This window comes from Periplaneta americana, chromosome 6 (genome assembly GCF_040183065.1).
Source record: "Periplaneta americana isolate PAMFEO1 chromosome 6, P.americana_PAMFEO1_priV1, whole genome shotgun sequence".
Lineage (NCBI taxonomy): Eukaryota > Metazoa > Arthropoda > Insecta > Blattodea > Blattidae > Periplaneta > Periplaneta americana.
The window spans coordinates 141129508-141150967 of NC_091122.1; the positions used below are offsets into that span (position 1 = coordinate 141129508).

Here is a 21460-nt window from a genome sequence, read left to right on the forward strand (position 1 = left end):
GAGTACTTTATTTCTTCTAATTTTTATATACTTTCTTCTAATCGTGTAGTAGTCAATTAAATCCCATTCGAATTTTGATTTTCTCTAGAGAAATTACTGTTGATAAAATAAATATAATAAAAAGAGCTGACAAAAGCATGTGAACTATATAAGAATAAAGTGACATAAAAGAATGAGACCAAATAAAAAAATTGGGCAGAGAAGTGTACTTACTCCACCAACCTCACGATTATTAGCCTAGCACAGTCATTTCAACTGGATGAGGTATGATGTCGGAATGCAGTCCTCTCTCAGAGAAGAGGCACAGAGGGAAAAAGTATGGAAGAGTTAGTGGTACGAAGAAGTAAGAGACCATGTTATTACAAACCATATATTTATTTTTTCAGGATTGTGCAGAACATTAAAAACAAAAAGGAATATACATAATGAAAAAAAAATGGTTCCTGTAAAACTGATTTCATCTATAGAATATGTAGTGTGTATGTCTAATTCGATTTGATCATAGGATCATGGAATTCTCTAAATATAACAGGAATAACAGGCTAAAGTTGAATTTCTCTTTGAACAACTGATACTTCATAAACTATATGGCACTTTTAATTCTTGTACTGATCTCTCTCTCTCCCTGGAACTATTATTTCTCCATTTGAACACAGGTACTACTAGTATGTTGGGTACGCATTCATCTGTGTATATGTATTGTGACTTCAGACTTTCACATTTCTAGTACGATTTATTTTTCATATATTTTTCTCTGAACGAAATGCAGTAACCTGTGTTTTATCACCTTGTTTCTTTTGAAAAAACAGTAATGAAAATGGTTATCCTTGATTTTTACATAAAGGAACACAATTGTATTTTATGAATAACTCTTGATTTCTTTTGCAGAATAATAAATAATTAATTTGTAACACTTTTTATTCTTGAACTCATCTAGTCTCTCCTGATAAAGGCTGGTTCACAATAAACTGGAAACGAGAATAGGAACGAAAACGAAAACGGTAAAATTGTTAAAATGTATACATTTAAATGTAAGCATTCACAATTAACGAAAAGCTTGCCGGAGCCCGAGATCGGAAATAGAGAGTTGGCCAAATTTCAACTTCGGCGTTCACATTTCCGATCACAGCCCACTAGATTCATTCTATTGCCATCTAAAAGCTATCTTGTCGTCGTATATTTTGTAGCAAGAAGACTGTGACATAACCTATGCATTATTTTGTTCTGTGCTGTGCATCATGGAGCAAGTTTTATTTGATGAGATTCTAATATTGAAATCCTCACATTTACAATAAGCGGCATGCCTCGTATAAAGATGAGAAAGTGAAGAAGAATACGTGGCTTTCAATAGCTGCATCTTTGAACACCGATCGGAAGCGAATCATATTTTATTACTGTATTGGTTGTATTACACACTACATATTCACGCTTCAATTCAATAACTACTGTTGTGTTCACTTTTGTTCTATTACAAATGTTTCTTCTCTAATTATTTTACGTTATGGTAGACTTAAAATAGGTTGTGATAATAAAGATGCATGGGCATATTTATAGTATATTTATATATATTTATAGTATATTTAGTATATTTATAGTATATTTATATATATTTATAGTATACCGTACCTAATGAAATGTTTCAGTTGAAATTTCGAAGTTGGTTAACCTGTGTTTATGTTGGCTGCCTTGTACTCATGAGAGAACGCCATTGGTCAATTATACACAAATAACATCAGAATGCGTAATATCACTGCCATCGTGATCTAGACCAGGCCGTAATGCAGGTTGTGTGACGTCACTCGATGAGTCGGGCTTTTCTATTTGAGTATACAGAGCTGAGTGAAATATATTACTTTATAGCATGTCGGCACTCAATTTTATTTAGTGTAATGTGTGTATAAGACCCCTTCACACTTCTTATTGCATAATATGTTGCAGAAATAATTACAAAACTGTGTTATTTTAATGTGAACGGAGTTTTACATGGTAACATAACCTGGTTGCATCAACATTTTAAGTTTGGAATGGAAGCTATTTTGAGATTTAATAAAGAAGAATTATTTATATTGTGATTTTAATTTAGCACATCTACCTTCCTTACTTGTAGGTACAAAATTTACCACAGTCCCTCCTATGAAATTAGTGTATGTACAGTTGTGGGTTAATCTGGTAGGTTAGATAAATACAATTCATTACAACCCAGTATAGTAAGTAGGGAACAAATAAATAATACAATTAAATTTTTATTCAATGTAATATGTGCATAAGTTCCATTTATGTGTTGCATAATGTGGCAGAAATAATAAATAAAACTGTGTTATTTTTATGTGAAGAGAATTTACCATGTTAACATAAGCTATCTGCGTCAACATTTTAGGCTTAAGTTGAGAACGAAAACGGTTTTGAGATTTAATAAAGAAGAATATATTTTTAGGATAAACTTCAGAACACGGTTACCGTCCTTACTTATAGGTAGAAAATTCACCACAGTCCCTCCTATGAAATGTACATACGTTATATTACTTAGTAGCGCTGAGGTATAGTTCCGGTAATTTCTGAACTGAAAGCAGTTGAATTTATTTTTTGTGGAGATGCATTTGATCCTATAAGCAAGGCATATTAAAATCCTGAATGAACCGAACTAATTTGTATATGCAAGATGTATGAATACGAAGGGAACTACCTCAGCGTTAGTTTAGCCCTAGTAACATATTAAACTAATCAGACTTCAGACTGGAGTACCGTCTGAAACGAATAAATACAATTGAAGTGTAGACAAATTGCATTTATAAGTTATACGTAGCGTTATGCTTAATTATAATGCATAATTGCGAATATGGAAATAAGGCAAGTACTGATAGAATAAACATAACCTATAACTTCAACACATTAAAATATGCGTGCGATGCAACTGAAAATTGTTGAAACGTGCATAAATGAATGTGCAAGAATTTCGTAATGAAGCATGAGTGCTTTATTTCAACTAATTACAATTCTAGATACTGTAACAGTAATGAAAACTATAGGGTATAATTTTTCGTAATATACTATATGTATCTCGTTTTTAGTTCAAATTGTGTATATTATCAAATGTCGTATTATTTACTCGTATAATGTAGGTTATTCACAAATAAAAAGGGCGCAATAATTTAAATTTAATAAGACAAATACGGTAAACTAACAATAATGGATTAGACAAGAGTAACATCGGTAACACTGCACTTAGGCCTAATCACAACTTACTTTACATGCCCGTCAATGTTTCACTTTCACGTATATATTATTACACATATTTAGCCTACTGTTTATAAGACCAAAATTTCACTTAACCACATAAGGGCGCAATATTTAATCGAAATAAAGGCAGGTATTACACATACGAACTTTGCCTGCAACAACGTAATTTTCACACCAAAAATAATATTATACCTTAAATTGCAAGTAAATTGTGTCTCAAGTGTCTCACAATCACTGTTTAAAATTTTACTGACGCAATTACACTGCATTTCAGAGAAATATATGTTATTCTTCATGCACTGCAACTAATTCATATGGTTGAAAGACCGCCTTTCGCCATCAGCTGTTAAGCCAGTCACGTGGTCTGCCTTACGGCAGTGGTAATATCGACTTTACATATCGTTATTGACATACATATTGATATGCATAGTCGTCTACATTCTCGGTTTATTGTGAATAAAAAATTTTCATATTCACGTCCTCCACTTCTCGTTTTCATTCTGGTTCTCGTTCCCGGTTTATTGTGAACCAGCCTTAACCTAAAGTAGGAAACAAATTCATAGCCACTTATGTAATATCACTTGGTAAGATATTTGTTGTTCTACTCCATCTAAAGAACTTTAGAAACAGGTTTTCAATATTTCTGAATTATTAAATGAACACACAATAAATTTAGAAATAAACACAATAATAAAGTTAAGAAGAATAGGGAGATTATGAAAATTTTAATTGACCTGACGAGCCATTCCTGTAAGCAGGAGTTTGCTTTACAAGATCATAATAAAACTGAAGATTCCTTTAAAAATGGAAAATGTCAAGGCTATATTCATACTTATACTAAATAGAAAAGGATAATAGAAGTGGAAATAAAAAATGAACTATTTCGACAACTTAAAAGACGCTCACAGTGAATTGAAGCATAAGTAAAGAACTTTAGGTGACAGTGATTAATTCCTAAATTAGCAGATTCCTTGAATTCATTAGTGGTAATTATAGATGGCTCAGTGCTAGCACACTGAGCATACAAGCCAGGAGGCTTGGGTTCAAATCCTGGTTGATCATCCCTGAATTTGTAACTTGCATTGCGCACTAGCAACATCTATGAGCATGCTTATAGAACTGGGGTGAATAACAGCAAGTTAATGTCCGTGCCTTTGGGAAAAACATATATATATATATATATATATATATATATATATATATATATATATATATATATACAAAGTGTCCCAGAAGTTGGTACATTAAATTTATGAGATGGTAGAAGAAGCCAAAACATTTTTTGTCGACAGCATAGAATTGGCATTGCATTATTAGCCTGCTAGATGACATTAGAATTGAGAGTGCTATTTGTTCAGCTGGTGTGCTGGTTGGTTCCATCTTCTATCCAGCCCATCACAACTGAAAAATTTTACTTGCACCTTCTTCAGGAAACTCTTCCTCTTCACTGGAGGAGGTTCCTTTGGTGGTACTGCAATGCATGTTGTAGCAGCAAGATGGGTTCCCATTGCATAATGTTCGTGCATTCCAGGGCAATGGTGAATTGGCTATGGCAGACCTGTTGCTTGGCCACTTAAATCTCCTGGCCTCACTAGCATGGATTTATTTTTATGGGGTCAGTCACAAGGGTATGTTAGTTATGTCACTCTTGTAAATGATGAGAAGGACCTAAGAAACAGAATTAAGAACTGTGATACACGACATTACGATATCACTGAATAATTTACTAAGAAGGATCTTAGAGTAAATTTATTCTACAAGTAATGATGTTGCACATTACTCCATGCAACAATATAAAATATTATTGGTAAGTACTGTTACATTTATTATTAACCTAGTCTTTCATCACACATATTTGTTTTGAACCCAAGAGCGCTCGTGTGCATATGTGTGTAATGGGATGGGAAGTCCTGCATCTTTATAAGTCTGGGCTCCAGAGATTTGGGCCAAAGGGTCAAAAACAGGTTCAAACATGAGACAAGGTCGGATAGTACTCTAACATTAACTGACTGACGTATCACGAAACATAGAAGCTGTTGCCTTTCTTCTTCCATATGTTAGGATCTATTTGGTATGTCTTTCACCACTTCAAAGAGTACTTTTTATATTAAACATTTGTACTCCAGTAAAAACATTATTTAGAGATCTTAAATGTAATTACTACGTAACCGAATTACATGAGCTCGGTGAGCAGAAGTTCATGGCTCTACTACACAGCCAATGGAGGGACATTGGGATGCAAGGGTCATTCATTGATTACGTCATAATTCGCATTCTTTCTGGGCACAGAGTACAATTGGTGGTATACTACATACTGGCATAATTATATCTCATTATTTTTAATGTGCAGATAAGTAAAAGAAATAATATAATGAATGGAAACAAATCAATTTTAGATGCCAACTGTACTTCAAGATCAGACATTCAGCCATTAGTGGCGGTAATTTTTTGTTTCTGGAAATGTACAATGCAAGGAATTATGTGGCAATAACAACAGCAGGAGCAGCAGCAGCAGTGGCAGATCAGTAATTAAAATTATGAACTCACTGTCAGAAAACTTCACGCACACAAGCAGTCTGTGGAAAGCAGCATCTCAAATGTATCTATCACATGTATTCGTATAAATATTTCCTGATGTTGAAACTCACGGTTCTGAAACAAAACATGTTAACTAACATGAATATTTTACTTTTTGAATGTAATCCTACAACCCAAATTATAACATTTATTAAGAAATAACTCATATACAAACTCTATTATGTAAATTCCTCATCCACCTCGCAATCTATTCCAGTGATCAAAACAATTCACAAACTTCTACAATAATTTCAATCTTTACTTATCATTCTGAGTGCAAGGAGAATTCTTAAGCCATTGACCAGCACAAAAAGTGCCATACATTACAAAAGCTACATTTAATTAATCATTTAATTGAATTTAATTGTCCAATTATCCTGCATTCTTTAACTACTGGATGATGTTTTTCTTTAAATGAAATGGATTTCGGAGACATTTCTTTTAATTCTAAAATCAGTTTTGAACAGTAAACATGCCGTTAAATCCTGAAGATGCTGCATGATTTGTTGGGCTGGTGGAAGATTTCAGATTACATCACTTTATCTTATATTGCATTTAAAGTTTCAACCATAAGAGGCAATGATTCTGTATTTGAATTTCTATTGGAATTTCGGTTTATTCCAGTTGCGAGAATTAATTTTATCCTGCTAATTTGCACTTGACACCATAGTGCAGTAAAAGGAAACGAAATGATGTAGCCTACACATGTGGAAGTTAAGACAGTAAAAATTAGAATACAGCAAATTCATCTTTTTCAAACAAGAATCCAGTCCATACTGACCTTGCAATAGTATTGATAAATTCAAAATCCACAGTACACTTATATCGAGGTAGGTCTATGCGGTCATCTCCAATTACTGTAATTAGCCGTAGTCTTACCAGAGATGACATCTGCATACAAGAAAAAATTATAAATTTCTAACATTAGTGCAGTATAACTTATAATAATTATTTTTATGTAATTGTTTTCATGCTCCATAAAGCAATAAATTTCATGTTGCAAACCCATGCTCTGTGTGCCAATAATATCTTCACGTTATTCTCTCTGTCTCTAAAAAAAATCAGAATACATAACGCAATTTTCTTTGTAACTATGCTGACATTTAAAAAAATTATATATTCTTTGCTAATATTATTTATTTATATATATATATATATATATAATATTAGCAAAGAATGCTGTTTGTTTAAAAATAAGTATTTCTAAATAATAACAAATTTTTGGTGACTATTTCTAATGGACTAATCTTGCTCAGGATAGGGACCGACGGCAGGCTTATGTGAGGGTGGCAATGAACCTCCGGGTTCCTTAAAAGCCCTAAGTAAGTAAGTAAGTATTTCTAATGGATGTTATTTTTATGTTGTTGTTGTTTTCTAATGCCAGGCGTTTGACAATAAAGTCATTTGACCTCTTGCACTCCAATATTTTTAAAAGATATTATCATGGTCAGCCACTGAAGCACAGTTTTTGAGATGTTCCGAATCCATTTCTTGGTTTGAGTTGCACAATGGGCAGTTAGGGGACTGATATATTCCAATTCTATGCAGGTGTTTGGCCAAACAATCATGGCCTGTTGCCAATCTAAATGCAGCTACAGACGATTTTCGTGGTAAATCGGGAATTAACTGTGGATTAAATGGCAAGTTGTAGCCAATTTAAGTGAACACCATATTTTAACGTTTTGGTGACTACTTCATTCACACACAACCCCCAGAATGGCTGGAGGACCACACCTGCTGTTGGTCGACGGGTCCATTGGACCTAGCTGGGAGATCTTGTTGATCACCAGCTTTTCCTCCTTAAGCCACTGGAGGACGATTTTAGTGCCATAGCAGGTCAGCACTAGGAACAGAAAAGTAGAAAGAGGAGGAAGGAAAGTGAAATGAACCCCTAGGCCTCGAATGCTCTAATGCCGTCGGGGTCAAAGAAAGTAAGAGTTCAGTCAGAGGACTGGATAGGAAAGGGCAAAGAGGGAATTAGATATTGAATAGAGGAAAATTATACCAAATTCAGTCATTAACTCATCAAGCTGACCAGTGCTAATTGATGAGTAGGCCCTCCCTTTAGTTCAGCTCGTAAAATTATGCTTACTAACAGCTGCACCACGGGAAGGTAGGGATGGGACATTAGGTATTGTCCAGGTTGGTTCCTTAAGGCCTTTATGTTTGCTACATCTACCACAGAATAAATTATCTCAATTTATGAATGAGAAATAAGATGAACGAATCTTTGATTTTATATACTTGTATTTATTATTTATATAGTCTGACACAAATATAGAGTATGCGTTTGCTCAGGACACAGAATATTTCACAAGTGTGTTTTAGAAAAGAAACAGTGTTCTTCATAAAATATAATTTATAAGTAATTAGGTATGTTCTGTAAATCAACAATGTCCTAAATACTGTGTGTGCCACATAAATGATTCCTAGCAATTGCAACGGAGAATTTTATTATTGTTGTTAGAATTTCATCTGGACTTGCTGTCTGATTTTATATTTTTCACGTCATCTAACAAATAATCTCGGCACAGTTCTCCTGGCGCAATATAGAGGTATTGAAATCATGCACTTTTCACCTCTAATTAATAAGGACTGTGAATCATCTTCTCAGTTACAAATATTAATATCGTATTACCTTACAAATACTCTCTAACGTCTACAATTGAAAGCATCATTTAATTTTATTTACCAAATGACCAATCAATTTTTTTCTTACCTGAGAAATAAGATTAACTGTGAGGTTCACATCCTCTCCAACAATGGCATAAAATATTGCCAGAAGTCTGTCTAAAGCAAATGGTTTGGGACCCAACAGCTGGTCAGCTTGTTTCTTTTGAACCTTTCTTTTACGTTCTTTGCCACAATTCTTCACAAAGAGACGGCAATCTGCTTTTGCAGGATTGTAGGATGCCAGATATGCAGCAATCAAAAAAAACTTTGCATAGTACGGCAGCTCGAAACTCAAAACATAAGTTGCAGACGAAGACAACGCTGCTGGTTTTATACGTTCTTCCTGTTCATACCTTAAAGCAAATAAATACCAGAATAGTATATTACGATCAAGATTGGGAAGTGCTTTTTGCAAAATCAAGGGTAAGTTTGAAAAACGAGCAGAGCTATCCTACATTATATATCTGAAATGTTTTAATTACAGCTATGTACAGTAGTTCTTTTTTATTTTTAATGCAACAGCAATTAGTGATAATGATGAGTGACTGTCCAAGAGAGATTTAACACTATCTTGCTGAATGCATAATGCAATTCTATAAACAGTGAAAATGTCGCTTAGTGGCAAGAAAATAAAACCAGCGCAAACAATGATAATTCTTCATCTAATTTAAGGGGTTAGGTATAGCTTACAACAGTAAAATTTTTGGAAATATTCAACATATTTTTCCTCCATTACTGTATCTTGTACAATAATGAAAATTGGTATGTGTAAAACACTATCCTTCTGCTATATGAAAAAAATATTTTTACAATTTAAAAAAATATATATATTTATATTTTTTTTTTTTTCAAAGTTCTCTGTGCAGTGATGAAGCATTTCCCTCATAATTCATAAGCTTGTTAACTTTTTCATGTTCTCTCTCTTTTATTTTATTGCTGAAACTCATGTTTACAATATCATGCTCTTTCAACCACATTCCTTAATAAACAATTTTTTTTGTATTAGATATTTGACCATTTTTTTTAAATGAATTTATTTTTTATCAGACAATCTATCAAAGGTAGAGAAGTGATTTTGCAACATATTGTAGAAGATATGATATGCATAAATATACACAAAAAATTTCATCACAGAATTTTGGATACTTTTTGAGTTGTAAAAATATGTTTATCATATAGCAGAAGGACAGTGTTTTACACATACTAATTTTCATTACTGTACAAGATACAGTAATGGAGGGAAAAAAATGTTCAATATTTCCAAAATTTTACTCCTTTAAGTTGCACCTAACCCCTTAACTCGGAATTTTCTCTTGTTTATATTGCACCCCAACTAATATAAGCACTCAAGTACATACACACACAGACATATATTTTTTTCATCCCTACACTGCACTTAATCTCCTGTTCTGGAGAATTTCTTTTTGGTAACAGATTCTATCCAAAAATATCGTTCATATTGCTATTATATTTTCTGAAATCAGTGTTCACACAGTTATTCTGTAAAACATGTTACAACATACTTTTGTAAAGTAACAGATAAAATCATTTCTCGGCAAATTCAATACAGTGTGGTAACTTCTAGTGAGGTTGCAATTACAGCATGAAGTTTTATGAAATAAAAATAAAAAAAAAACTTTTTTCCCCATTGGCAGATATTTGACGTGGGTCATTCACCCAAGCATCACTTCTAAAAAGGATGCACTGTAACTTTCCAAAGGGACTAAGTGCCATCAAATTTCATTTCATTCAATCTAAGGGAGGTGCATCGATATGAGAACATACTAAATGCGCTCTGTCTTGGCTCCACTGTAAGTGATTCATTTTTGTACCAAAATATGGGTCGAAGGTATCTCAACATCCATTTCGCAGTGTGTTTTCAATCAATATCTCAGAAAGTTGTTTTTGGCAAAATGCCTCTTTGGAAAAATAGGTCTTCAATTGTGCTTTTTGCCACCACAGGGAGTTACCCTAGATACAACATAGGAAGTGGTCTATAATATAACAGTATTATTATTAATGGAATGCTGGTAGAGGAAAAAGAAGTACCCTGCAAAAACCTCTCACCGAAAACCATCACTGACCGCCACATATTCCACTTGGGCCCATCAGGATTCAAATCAAGTTACCAGCGTGGAAAGCCACTTCTCTAGCCATCTGACTAACACTGAGCCTCAAAAAACTTTATCTTGTCTTAATGTGATTAATAAACAAGATATTTTAATAAGTAAATTTATCAACAATGACAAAACTAACAATTCGTAAAGATCTTAAATTAAACAATTCTGGTACAAGTAAGGACATTATACAATGTTATTAAAATTTCAGTAAATATAGGTCAACAAAATTTAACAATTTTTATACAAAATAATTTAGAAAACTTACGTAGAAGCCGTCTTCAAGTATAACTGTGCCAAAGATAATTTGAGATGAGGTGTTACATTTCTCCATAATCTGTTCACATCATCCATTTTCGTTTCTCCTTTCAGAACAGGGTCACAATATTTCGGAAAATTAAGCTGAGCCTGAAATGACAAAAAGTGTCTGAATCTTGCACCACATTTTACTGACTTATTTCAAATGTAAGATGTACAGTATTGCTTCAAGTACAGTGAAACCTCTCATTTACAGACATCGAAGGGACGTAACAATCTGTCCACATCTGGGAGGTGTCCTTTACTGGCAGGGAGGCTTCCCAATCTAACAGTAAATTTATAATATGCATTATGTATCTGTTCATGCTTTAAATAAAATGTATTACTGTAGTTTAATTTCAAATACAGTCTACTGTACTACAGTAGAACTACAGTAGATAAGACCGAAAAAGGAAAATACAGTACTGTGCCATGCAATTTTATTCTAGGTCTACATTTATGCAGTACTGTAATTTACAGTTTTCAACTTAACTTTTACGTTCAGGTGCAATGTCTCTCGAAACAGAACTGATTGAAGTGAAGAGAATAATCCTACTGTACTAACCTTATCATGTGTCAAATACAATTTCACAATCGTGAAAACCTTGGACCCATCGAACAGGTTAAATTTTATGACTTTGTTTATCCACCCGCTTCCAGCCAACAAGGGGTAGTCGGCTGGGGTAGTGGTAGCCTACGAGATCCTTATTGTCATCTTTCATGTTAAGGAATTTCTGTACAATTCTTAAAACTAAATTTTCCATTTTTGTAACACATTAGGTCTTGAAATCCAAGTTCTGTCCGCAGTCAAAAGCTAAAGCAAGCTTTAGGACTGTGAAACAACTGTCTGTGACCATATCTGAGAGTGTCCATAAACGAGACTTAAATTTATCATTATTTCTATATTATTTCAGTTGGGACATAAAAATCTGTCCGTATATGAGGAGTGTATGTATCTTGGAGGTGTCCATAAGGAGAGGTTTCACTTTATAAACATTTTGAGAATACATACAAACATTTATACTTCTTTCTCAAGGAAAGTAGAGTATGCATTGCAATTGCAAGAATTATTATTATTATTGTGTATGTGAAAGACAGAGAGAGAAAGGAGAATTTTCAAATAGAAATTTTACTTTATGAAGTAACACAAAGAGACTTCAGATCAGTGACGGATTTACTATGGCACAAAACCCTCCAAATATGGGTATCTCTGGTCTTATAATGAGCCCTAAGGTCTCTGTGCATATACAAGGAAATAAAAAACTGTACATTACATGTAAACTGTAAACTTTATTCTTCGACAAAATTTTACTATTCTGGGTTGAGAAAATGTGTTTTGTTGAATTCCTCTTTAAGTGATATTCTGAAAACTTAAGTTAAATCATTTCATTAATATACGAAAAAATTTCAGTTGGAAGCTATTCCCCATTTTTGTCTATGATAATCACAATGAATGGGCTAAAAACAATTCAGCACCTTCATATTGTGCTTTGAAGAATTTCAGGTTGAGGGCACTATGACTCAACATTGTAACCTAGATCTATTGTGTTAATCCTCAAATTGGGCACATTCCCAAACCACATCAGATGACTACACTAAGGTTCATTGCATATCCATGTTTCGAGCAGGCAACCTCACTCATCCCTAGGTCAGCTCCCTCCATACGTTATCAGCTGGAATTCAGGAATGCTTGTGAATGACATGTCATCGAACAGTCATGCTCTTGTATGAATGCAGCATGCTTCACTGTGAACTTAACCCAGGATATGGTAATGATGACAATGACAAGTGAATACATGGTGGCGAAATGAGTCCAAGATTCAATGCCGAAATTTAACCAGCAATTCCACTTCAATTGGTAGAGTGAAAACATCAGAAAAAACAAACCACATAACTTGTTCCACCAGGATTTGAACCCAGGCCCATTCATTCCACAGTCAGATGCAGTTAGTTACTCCACAGCAGTGGACTCATATTGGGCTTAGCATCGACCCTCCTATTCTGATCCTGCTAACAGGTTTACAGACACTATGTCTAGGTCTCAATTTTCTTCAGTTAACACACACAGATGCCATAAAATGTGTCGAATTACACTTTGAGTGGTATATTATCAGATTTATTTCTGCATTCGTTTCTTCTTTTTTTTATTTCGTATTTTTTTATTTTGTAATGCAAAGTATCACAAGACTGGCAGGCAGAATTCAATAAATTTTCTTAATCAATTATTCAATGATAATGTATCAATTGCTATGTTATCTAGGATCAATGGAATTGATGATTGTGAGATAGTATTTAGAGAGACGAGTCCGAGGATTTGCCATGACATTACCTGGCATTCACCATACAGTTGAGGAAAATCTTTGAGAAAAAACGAACCAGGTGGTCAGTCCAAGCACAAGCAGGATTCAAATCCGTGCCTGAACGCAATTCCAGATGAATAGACAAACACGCTATTGCCTAAGCTATGCCAGTGGCCTAGAATTCAATAATCAGTTCTTTTTTAAGACGCTATTGTGGTCGTCTTCAGTTTCAATATAGTGTTTAGTCGAAGCTGTTGCAAGAGAAAAATATCCTTAAACCAAATTTTAAAGTAACACCATTTTAGGGAAACAAACAAGACAGTGAGAATGGTAGGCCTAATAATTTTTTTGTTAGGCATGTCCACTTTTCAGCAGTTTCCTTTAATTCTCTTTTTTTCTCTATAGAGGGTACCACACTCAACTAGTTGCAATACATCTTGGAAAGATGGCTGGCCAGTCATGAAAGGTAAGAAATGACGCAGAAAATTATGTTACAAAGGACTGGAGGATTGGGAAGGAACTTAGTAACAGTATTTTTTTAACATCACATATATTGGTGTCTATTTCATTTGCAGCTCTGCCTAGTTTTATTTGTGTAGGGGGGGGGGGGATTACGATGAAGAATCTGGGGCACCCATTTGTTTGGATTCAGTTCGCCCTGTATGATAGGACATGAGCATGGAAGGAAGCAGGATTGATGAAAACGAAGGTGATCACAGTGAAATGAGCCTCGGGTTCAGCGCCAAAAGTTCCCAGCATTTGCTCTAAATGGGTTTGGAGAAAACATCAAACAGACAACTTGTCCCAACCAGAATTTGATCCCAAGCCTTCACTCCACTCCACTACTCCAAAGTGATTGGAAGTATAAAAAAAATAATTATTCATAAAAGACCATGGCAACCTAAAAATTCTTTTCCAAAAAAAATTAGGAAACAGATGTTTTTCTGAATGTTATTTCATTACTCGACATTAAGAGCACAAGGGAAAAGAATACCTTTCGTTATTCACCAACACTTAATATCACAATTACGATCTTGATATTTTCAAGAAAACGAAGTCAGGTATGCACTGAAGATGTGGTTGGCAAGGTCTTTAAAAAAAATCAACATAGTCCACAAAGTCTTAAGATCATATGACTTCGTAACGTATTTAAACCAATGTATTGCTCTGGTGTCAGGTTTTGGATATGCTAATTAACAGTATTTTAATACTAGCTAAGAAATCTCTAGCATTTAGGGAAGACATAAGGAAAACTTTAATGGTGCTTATTCTGAACATAATTTTCACGTGCATTTCTTTTCGCAAAGTATAATCCTATTACGAAACAAATTAAGAGTACATCAAAAAGTCACGTTAAATATATAAAACATGACATGATTTATTCTGAACATTTGCAAAATGCTCTATTCCATGTGTCAAAGAATTAATAATGTCATGATAAAACAGAATTCAGTGTCATACTTACCATATGTCTAAGTTCATTAAGATCACGGCATGCTCTATGAAAGATGCCTAAGAATAGCCTTACATAGCTGTCATAAAAATATTCCGGCCATATGTCTCCTGGTGGACGATCTCGTGACAAAATCTCCACAAGTTCATCTATTAAAAAATAAATTGAGTTCTGTAAGTAAAAGCACTATAATAATTTTTCATAACAAGTAACATCTCCTACTTGCCTTTAAAAAAAAGCTCGTGTGATCATTTTTCATAATATGTGCCCTACAAGATATTGGCCTGAACATACAATTTTCTAAGTACTTCAAGACATGTAAAATTTCAATGTGCATGAATTAAATAATGAAATCAATATTACTGGACAATTGTTTTGCAATACTTATCACAACGAGAACAGCACTAGGCCTATCTTACAAATAAATTTAAGTGATACAAAGGTTCTATAATGCACATTATATATGGATTCTAATTTTAGCATTGCCTACTTTCTACTATTAGAACCTTGAAATATGAAAGGTAACGAAAGCAAAAAATCTGATAAAAATTGCAATAATATATTATGAAAATAAAAATACACCTTTTGTATATTGTGGAAAATGGACTTGCACTGGTTCTTGAAAACCTTCCTTAATACGAAATTTCTCCCAAACAACATCACTAAGCAAAAAGACACATAAATTAGGTAAACCAGTCAATTCTTGAAGGTGAAGAAATCCTGGAAGAAGATTAGCATCCATATCTCTAAGTTTTTCACATTTATCCAGAACCTAAAAGATAGAAAAAAAAGAGACAGTTAAATTTTGTGCACAAAAATATGTTCTTGAACACTGCTGAACTTGTTATAACAGTATCAGTTTCACATGACACCTAATCTAGTTCATACAGTCGCAGTTGTGTCAGATATCCTGTGAAGTTTTTTTTAATGGAGGAGGAGAGATGCGAAGGCTTACACTGCAGCCCGAGTCTTACTGCGCTTAACCATTCCCGTTCTGTGAATGATGATTGCAGCCAAACGACCATGCCACGAACTTAACTCAGGTTATAGTATAGATGATAATGACATGTGAATTAATGATGGTGAAATGAAGCTGAGGTCCAACACCTAAAATTTCCCAGCAATTCTGCTTCAATTCCTTGAGGGAAAACCCTGAAAAAAACCCCAACCAGCATTTGAACCCGGGTCCACTTGTTTCACAGTTAGGCATGTTAACGGTTACTCCATAGCAGTGGACATATTCTGTGATACCAATTAGTTCTTCATACAGCACATACCTTTCGCCTGCTTAAGTTGATACGACATACATAACTGCGCCAATCTCAAATATAACATACTGCCATTCACACACAAGTTGCATTGTCCTCAAATAAATTTAGAAAGTGTGTATATATAATTAAATGAACGGCCTTTCTTGTTAAGTCCATCTTCTATCTTTCCTTCCTTGTAGTGGTTATCACAATATCACAGGAAACTCTCCCACTGAAAGCTCCCCAAATTAACATCCTGGTGTTGCCCCTGACTTCAAGTAATTTACAGAGATGAATTACTTAAATAGGGTTTCAATTTAAAACTTTTCATTAAACATAAAATTACTTGTACTGTATATTACTAAAAGTAGACACTTTCGAGAAGATGCATTTCCCGTTCATCACCTTTATTAACTAACTTTACAGACACTTACGATTATGCATGGGTTATTCTCCTGCGCTACTGTTTCAGAGTTCCTGAGGCAATTAACAAAGTCCATCATATTATCACAGCTGATAAATGGAGCATAATTGTTTGCACCTGACAGTTTATGACCTAAAAAGATAATAGGGATTTTATTAAATTTAATATATACACAATTGTCATTGGGTTTTAAATGAGGGAATACAGATCAATTTAGATGGGGACAGAAGTAAGACATTATAGTAAATAGTAAATGAGTGTAAGGGAAAGAGGAGGATACAATAATGAGGGAATGTAAGTAAGAGGTATGACTCTAAATTATACAAACATCTACAAAAGGTATATCTGTAATGAATGTAATTGTGGCACCTGATACAAAATCGTGAGGTCCATGACATGGATGTAAATGTTGAGATGAAATAAATAAATATTATATTAATATATATATATATATATATATATATATATATATATATATATATATAAACGCATGCACACGCTCACACACACATATACACACAAATTTCAATAGGAGATTCTTTGCATGAAATAGAACCAATACTTCCAATGAAATATTTTTCTACAATGCATAGTTTAACCAATAAAAAATAAATTGTGTGGAAAGTTTCGTTGCTGATAATTTCATATCTCTTCAAAATCTTAAGGTTTACTATGAATGTCGCGATAGATATTAAAAAGATGAACCATTTATGTCTTTGTCTTTTCTGCACAAAGTGAACTGTTTATTCACAAATCACATCAAACACTGGCTGACCACCACTTCCAATCAGCCAATATCCGTAAGTACATAAATGTATTAAATCTAAACTGCGATTGTTTTCTGCTCACTTTTTCTAAGTGTTTCCACATTAAGAAAAATAATCAGAAGGTTTTAAAATATTAATTTCATAAAAAACCAAAACAGTACTTAATAGATAATTACCAAATTTAACAATACTTCAGACTCACATTGCATATAATCATTTTCGCTTTTAATTTTCCATTTTGTACGATTCTAACCAAACAGGACTGGGAAAAAAAAAAATGTAACACATAAACATAACAGCATCCAAAGGCAAACAAACATAACGTGCAAATATAGAATATGTTTGTTTTGATGTAGAACAGAGTAAGTACAGTCATTTTTAGACAATGACTGTTATCTTTGCAGAGGTATAGATGCTTTCCTTTTGTCATTTTGTAGAAACAGTGGTCTTTTTTTTTATTCAATGCAGTGGCATTTGACTGGAGTCATTGGTCGTACAATGGCGATTAAAACCAAAATGAAAGATAGAAAACAAAATAAAGCAAACAATGTGCAAAGTGAAACTACGAAGGAGGGATGCCTCCCAGTATTTATCCACAAAGCTGACAGATGAAAGCACTGGGAAAGTCTTAATGTGACTTGAGTCCATGTTGTAGAAACAGTGTACCATCACAGATTTTATCAAATGAGATGTCATGATTAAATAACTGGTGGTTATGTATGGTTCACAGAAATTACATTTTAACCATTGTTACTTTTTAATCATGGTTTCGTAACCCATGGGTACTACATTTTTAACTGACATTGATGCATGTGGCCACTAATCTCCTAAGGCATATTCATTCATCACAGAAATACTCGTAGGCCTACAAGTCACTGCATGAAATGAAGGACAAAAGCAATGTATTTTAAAATCATATTTCCTTGAAGTACATTAAATGAACTTTCACAAAATTAATCTTCAATCAATAAAAAATGCATTGTTGGTATTATACAAGAGCCTATTCTGAAATCTGAAAATATGTAGAGTGAGTGGCAGTAGTGTGAGTTGTGCATGATGTAATATTAGTTATGACCACATTTAGATGAAATTTTCTTTAAATATTGCACTTAACGAGATGATAAAATTCTTGAAATGAAAAAGCAAGAAACAAAATTACTTTCAATATGTGTCAGCTGCAAAATTTTTAGGTTTGGCCTAACATTTGCTTTTGTGTTTGATCAACTGCTTCAACATTTCGCAGCAGACTTAATTTAAGTACAGTAGTTTAAAAGTGTCACAACTATAAAAGGGATAGGCCTAACATAAGCACACTGCATGAGTCTACCATATAAGAAGGAAATGTTGCTACCTTCTTTTTAAGGAAGGATGTCAGATATGATTATCAGACAGGTATCAGCCCTTCAACTTTAAAGTCTGTTTCTAAGAATTCTTCGATGCATGATGCAGACACATGAGTTGGCAGATACGAGTAGAGTTTCTTTTAAGGAAGGGAATGAATTAATGTCTACAGATACTGAAGTAAGAACTTTTGTATTAGTCAAATTTTATGATCGTATAACCAAAGTTTCAGATATGTTGCAAAGGTTTGTAGATGAAGACGACGTTAAAATAATGTTCTCAAGAGTGCTGGCAGTTATGGATTGCTTTTAAAATCAATAAAGATACATCATATGTGAAACCGAACCAGATTTTATGCAAACTATCTACATCAGTTGTTGAAATGAAAAGGAACAGAATGTTTTACAAATTAGATACTAAACTTGATATCAAAGTGTAAATGGGTTTATATTATATTGAACACATTTTAATTTAACTGTGTATGCAATAAAAATTTAAAATGATAGGGGCGTCATACACAGTGTGATAAATAAGATTACCATAGATGCCAATCTAACATAAGACAATTGTTAAAAAAAAGGTGGTGATTGTGGTGGTGGTGCTGCTACTAAATACTAATACAGCCAATTTGCATTTTAGAGTACCAAGAAATAAATGTGAAAATCAGATCAGTTGATTGTTGGAATGGTATCTTGCTTTGAGCTTAGAAAAATTTACTCGCCTTAAAATATAAACTCATGCAATCTATTCCAATTTTTCAATGACGCTGAGTTATGTTACATCATGCCATCTTCAAACTGAAATATGTAAAACAAAAAGTCATCCTTACCATGAATTTTGTTAAGTATTGGTTCAAAAAGTAACTGTGGCATGTAACATTCTACACAATTCACCACAGCATGACTATAGCCAATAGTTTCCAGAATGCGGCTCACAACAAAGGTTTTTCCAGTTGCATTGTGGCCAAACACAAACACTGCTGATGGCAAAGGCTCTCCTGCCTAACAGAAACATACGAAATAATCAGTTCAGTGTAGGATGTTATAATCACTCAAGAACAAGGAAAAACTTCTCATCCCGCATATAAATCTTAACAGAAGGATGAAGGTAATATTTTATGTAATTTGTTTTAAATTACAGAGTTATTCGAAGACATAAGAAACATGGTGAAATAATAATATAGTAAACGTTAATGGAGATGGCCATGTGTTAGACAGTCACTTCACATACTTTCAAATATAGCTATGTTGAAAGCTGAATCTTACGAGACTGAGTAACACCTACAATGCAGAGTAATAATGTATTACTGTCATAGTAAGCATAACAGCAAAATTTACATAAGCCAAAGCATTTCTCAAGTCGTAAACTAAGAAAACCACAAATTAGTCTATATAAAAAGCAAAAGCACCAATAAAAACATTATGAGCGGCTTAATTTTGTCTACCATAATTATCATATATAAAAAGAGAAGGCTATAAATAATCACAATATCACAAACACTTTTACATTAGGTCTACATACCTGACCAATTAGTTGCATTATGTAAGAAATTTGCTCTTTTCTGCAAGAAATATCGTGGAACTGCATATTCTATGTACGATGCTACCTGTAACATAAGTTATAATCCTACATTAGAGACAAGCAACACAGGACGAATGTCAGAAAATTTCAAGGAAAGGTCACTCTTCCTTCCTCACAAAAGCTCATCTAAATCAACTTAACTAAGCTAACCTCAAACAACCGAACTACGAGAGGTGTGACAAAATAGAAGAGATGATAGGGAGATGACAGCGACTTTACCTTCAAAATGATCCAAATGTCATGCAACACAGCACATGCGTTAAGTCATATAAACAAAAAGGGCCAATCTTCTATATCTCCCTAGACCACACACGGGACTGAGTTCAGATTTGCGTTTTGTTATGGGTTAGATGAGTTAAATGACGGGATAGCATGTGACAAGAATAGTGGTTTAGTTGAGAAGGTAAGTAAGTGACGTGTGGCCGAGAAATGTGAAAAGGTTTCAATGATTTAAGTACGTTTTCTCTCCCATGTGTAGTGTGGGGAGATACCGAATTTTCACCACAAAATGTCCTGACAAGGCATACCAAAAGCCTCAACCAATCTAATCTAATCTAGCCTAGCCTCTAGCTGACTCGACCTTACGAAAATTCGCCTTTTCCCAGTGATCAGTAAGGAAACGCATGGATGAGATATATGCACTACCCCTTCCATCTCGACGGACAGATTCTGCGTGCCCGAACCTCTCCGGCTGCCACAACTTCCACAGTAACTTTTCACCCTTATTTCTTTCTTTTCTTCACGGTCCCTATATCTGACTAAACTAGAAGTGAAGTAGGTACGTAGGCCTATACATTTTACACATGTGGTAACGCAATTGTAAAGAAAAACTTCAAAATTCTGTACCTTCTATTTCACAAAGGCGTAATGGTAGTAAAAATAGTACAATAGACACTATGTGGATAGCCGACGTTTTTCGTTAACATTACAAATTCATGATTCTCACGTTTATATAGTATTTCTCGTTCTAAAACAATACCTACACATACACAAGTCATACAGGTCTGTAAGACTAAAATTCGAAAACGCGGGAAAACTTGCAAACCAGTGTCGCCAACACGATTCTTAAAAATCCGCTGTGAAGCCGTACAGAAACTGCTAAATTGCTATATTGTCATTGTAAAATTATAATATTTTGCAGCTCTGAGTATTAAAAATACCCGCTAAATCCCTATATCAGCAATACAAATTTCATAAATTTTACCCGCTAAACCCTAGATCAAACAAGTATTATATAAGATCTAGGGCTAAACTAACGCCGAAAAACGCTAGATCTAGCGAGAAAACTGCTGGCTTGGCAACACTGTTGCAAACCTCGACCGTCAAAGAGTAGAGAACGTCTTTGAGTACGAGTTGGCTCATGGGTCTGTTCATAATCCATCATGGCGGAATGCGTATTTGGTCGTTTGAAAAGTTTATTAAGTAATAATTTCATGTCATTGT

At 33.9% G+C, this 21460-nt stretch overlaps 1 protein-coding gene across 3 annotated transcripts; it reads right to left on the reverse strand.

Annotated features, from left to right (window-relative positions):
- Positions 1-4437: 4437 nt before the first annotated feature.
- On the reverse strand, positions 4438-21041 carry Orc5 (origin recognition complex subunit 5). Of its 3 annotated transcripts, XR_011332700.1 has the most exons (11): positions 20864-21041; positions 19958-20042; positions 19266-19437; positions 16339-16460; positions 15237-15426; positions 14667-14803; positions 10873-11012; positions 8534-8840; positions 6596-6705; positions 5785-5889; positions 4438-4905 (listed from the first exon to the last, which is right to left on the reverse strand). XR_011332700.1 is itself a non-coding variant. In XM_069829126.1 (10 exons), the coding sequence occupies exons 2-10, from the start codon at positions 20021-20023 to the stop codon at positions 5844-5846; spliced, it is 1290 nt and encodes a 429-aa protein (XP_069685227.1). In that variant the 5' UTR covers positions 20024-20042; positions 20864-21041; the 3' UTR covers positions 5560-5843. The 3 variants fall into 3 exon arrangements, 2 of the variants coding, with proteins under 2 accessions (XP_069685227.1, XP_069685229.1); XM_069829126.1 differs by lacking the exon at positions 4438-4905 and having other exon boundaries at positions 5560-5889; XM_069829128.1 differs by lacking the exon at positions 4438-4905 and having other exon boundaries at positions 5560-5889; positions 19958-20038; positions 20997-21029.
- Positions 21042-21460: the final 419 nt, after the last annotated feature.

Coding starts and splice junctions, on each gene's coding strand:
- Orc5 (XM_069829126.1), bottom strand. CDS start 20,023: ATGCAGTTCCACGATATTTCTTGCAGAAAAGAGCAAATTTCTTACATA. Junction 6,706..8,533: donor CAGTTAATCTTATTTCTCAG/GTAAGAAAAAAA, acceptor TCTTGTATGCAG/ATGTCATCTCTGGTAAGACT. Junction 5,890..6,595: donor TTTATCAATACTATTGCAAG/GTCAGTATGGAC, acceptor GTTTTGTTTCAG/AACCGTGAGTTTCAACATCA.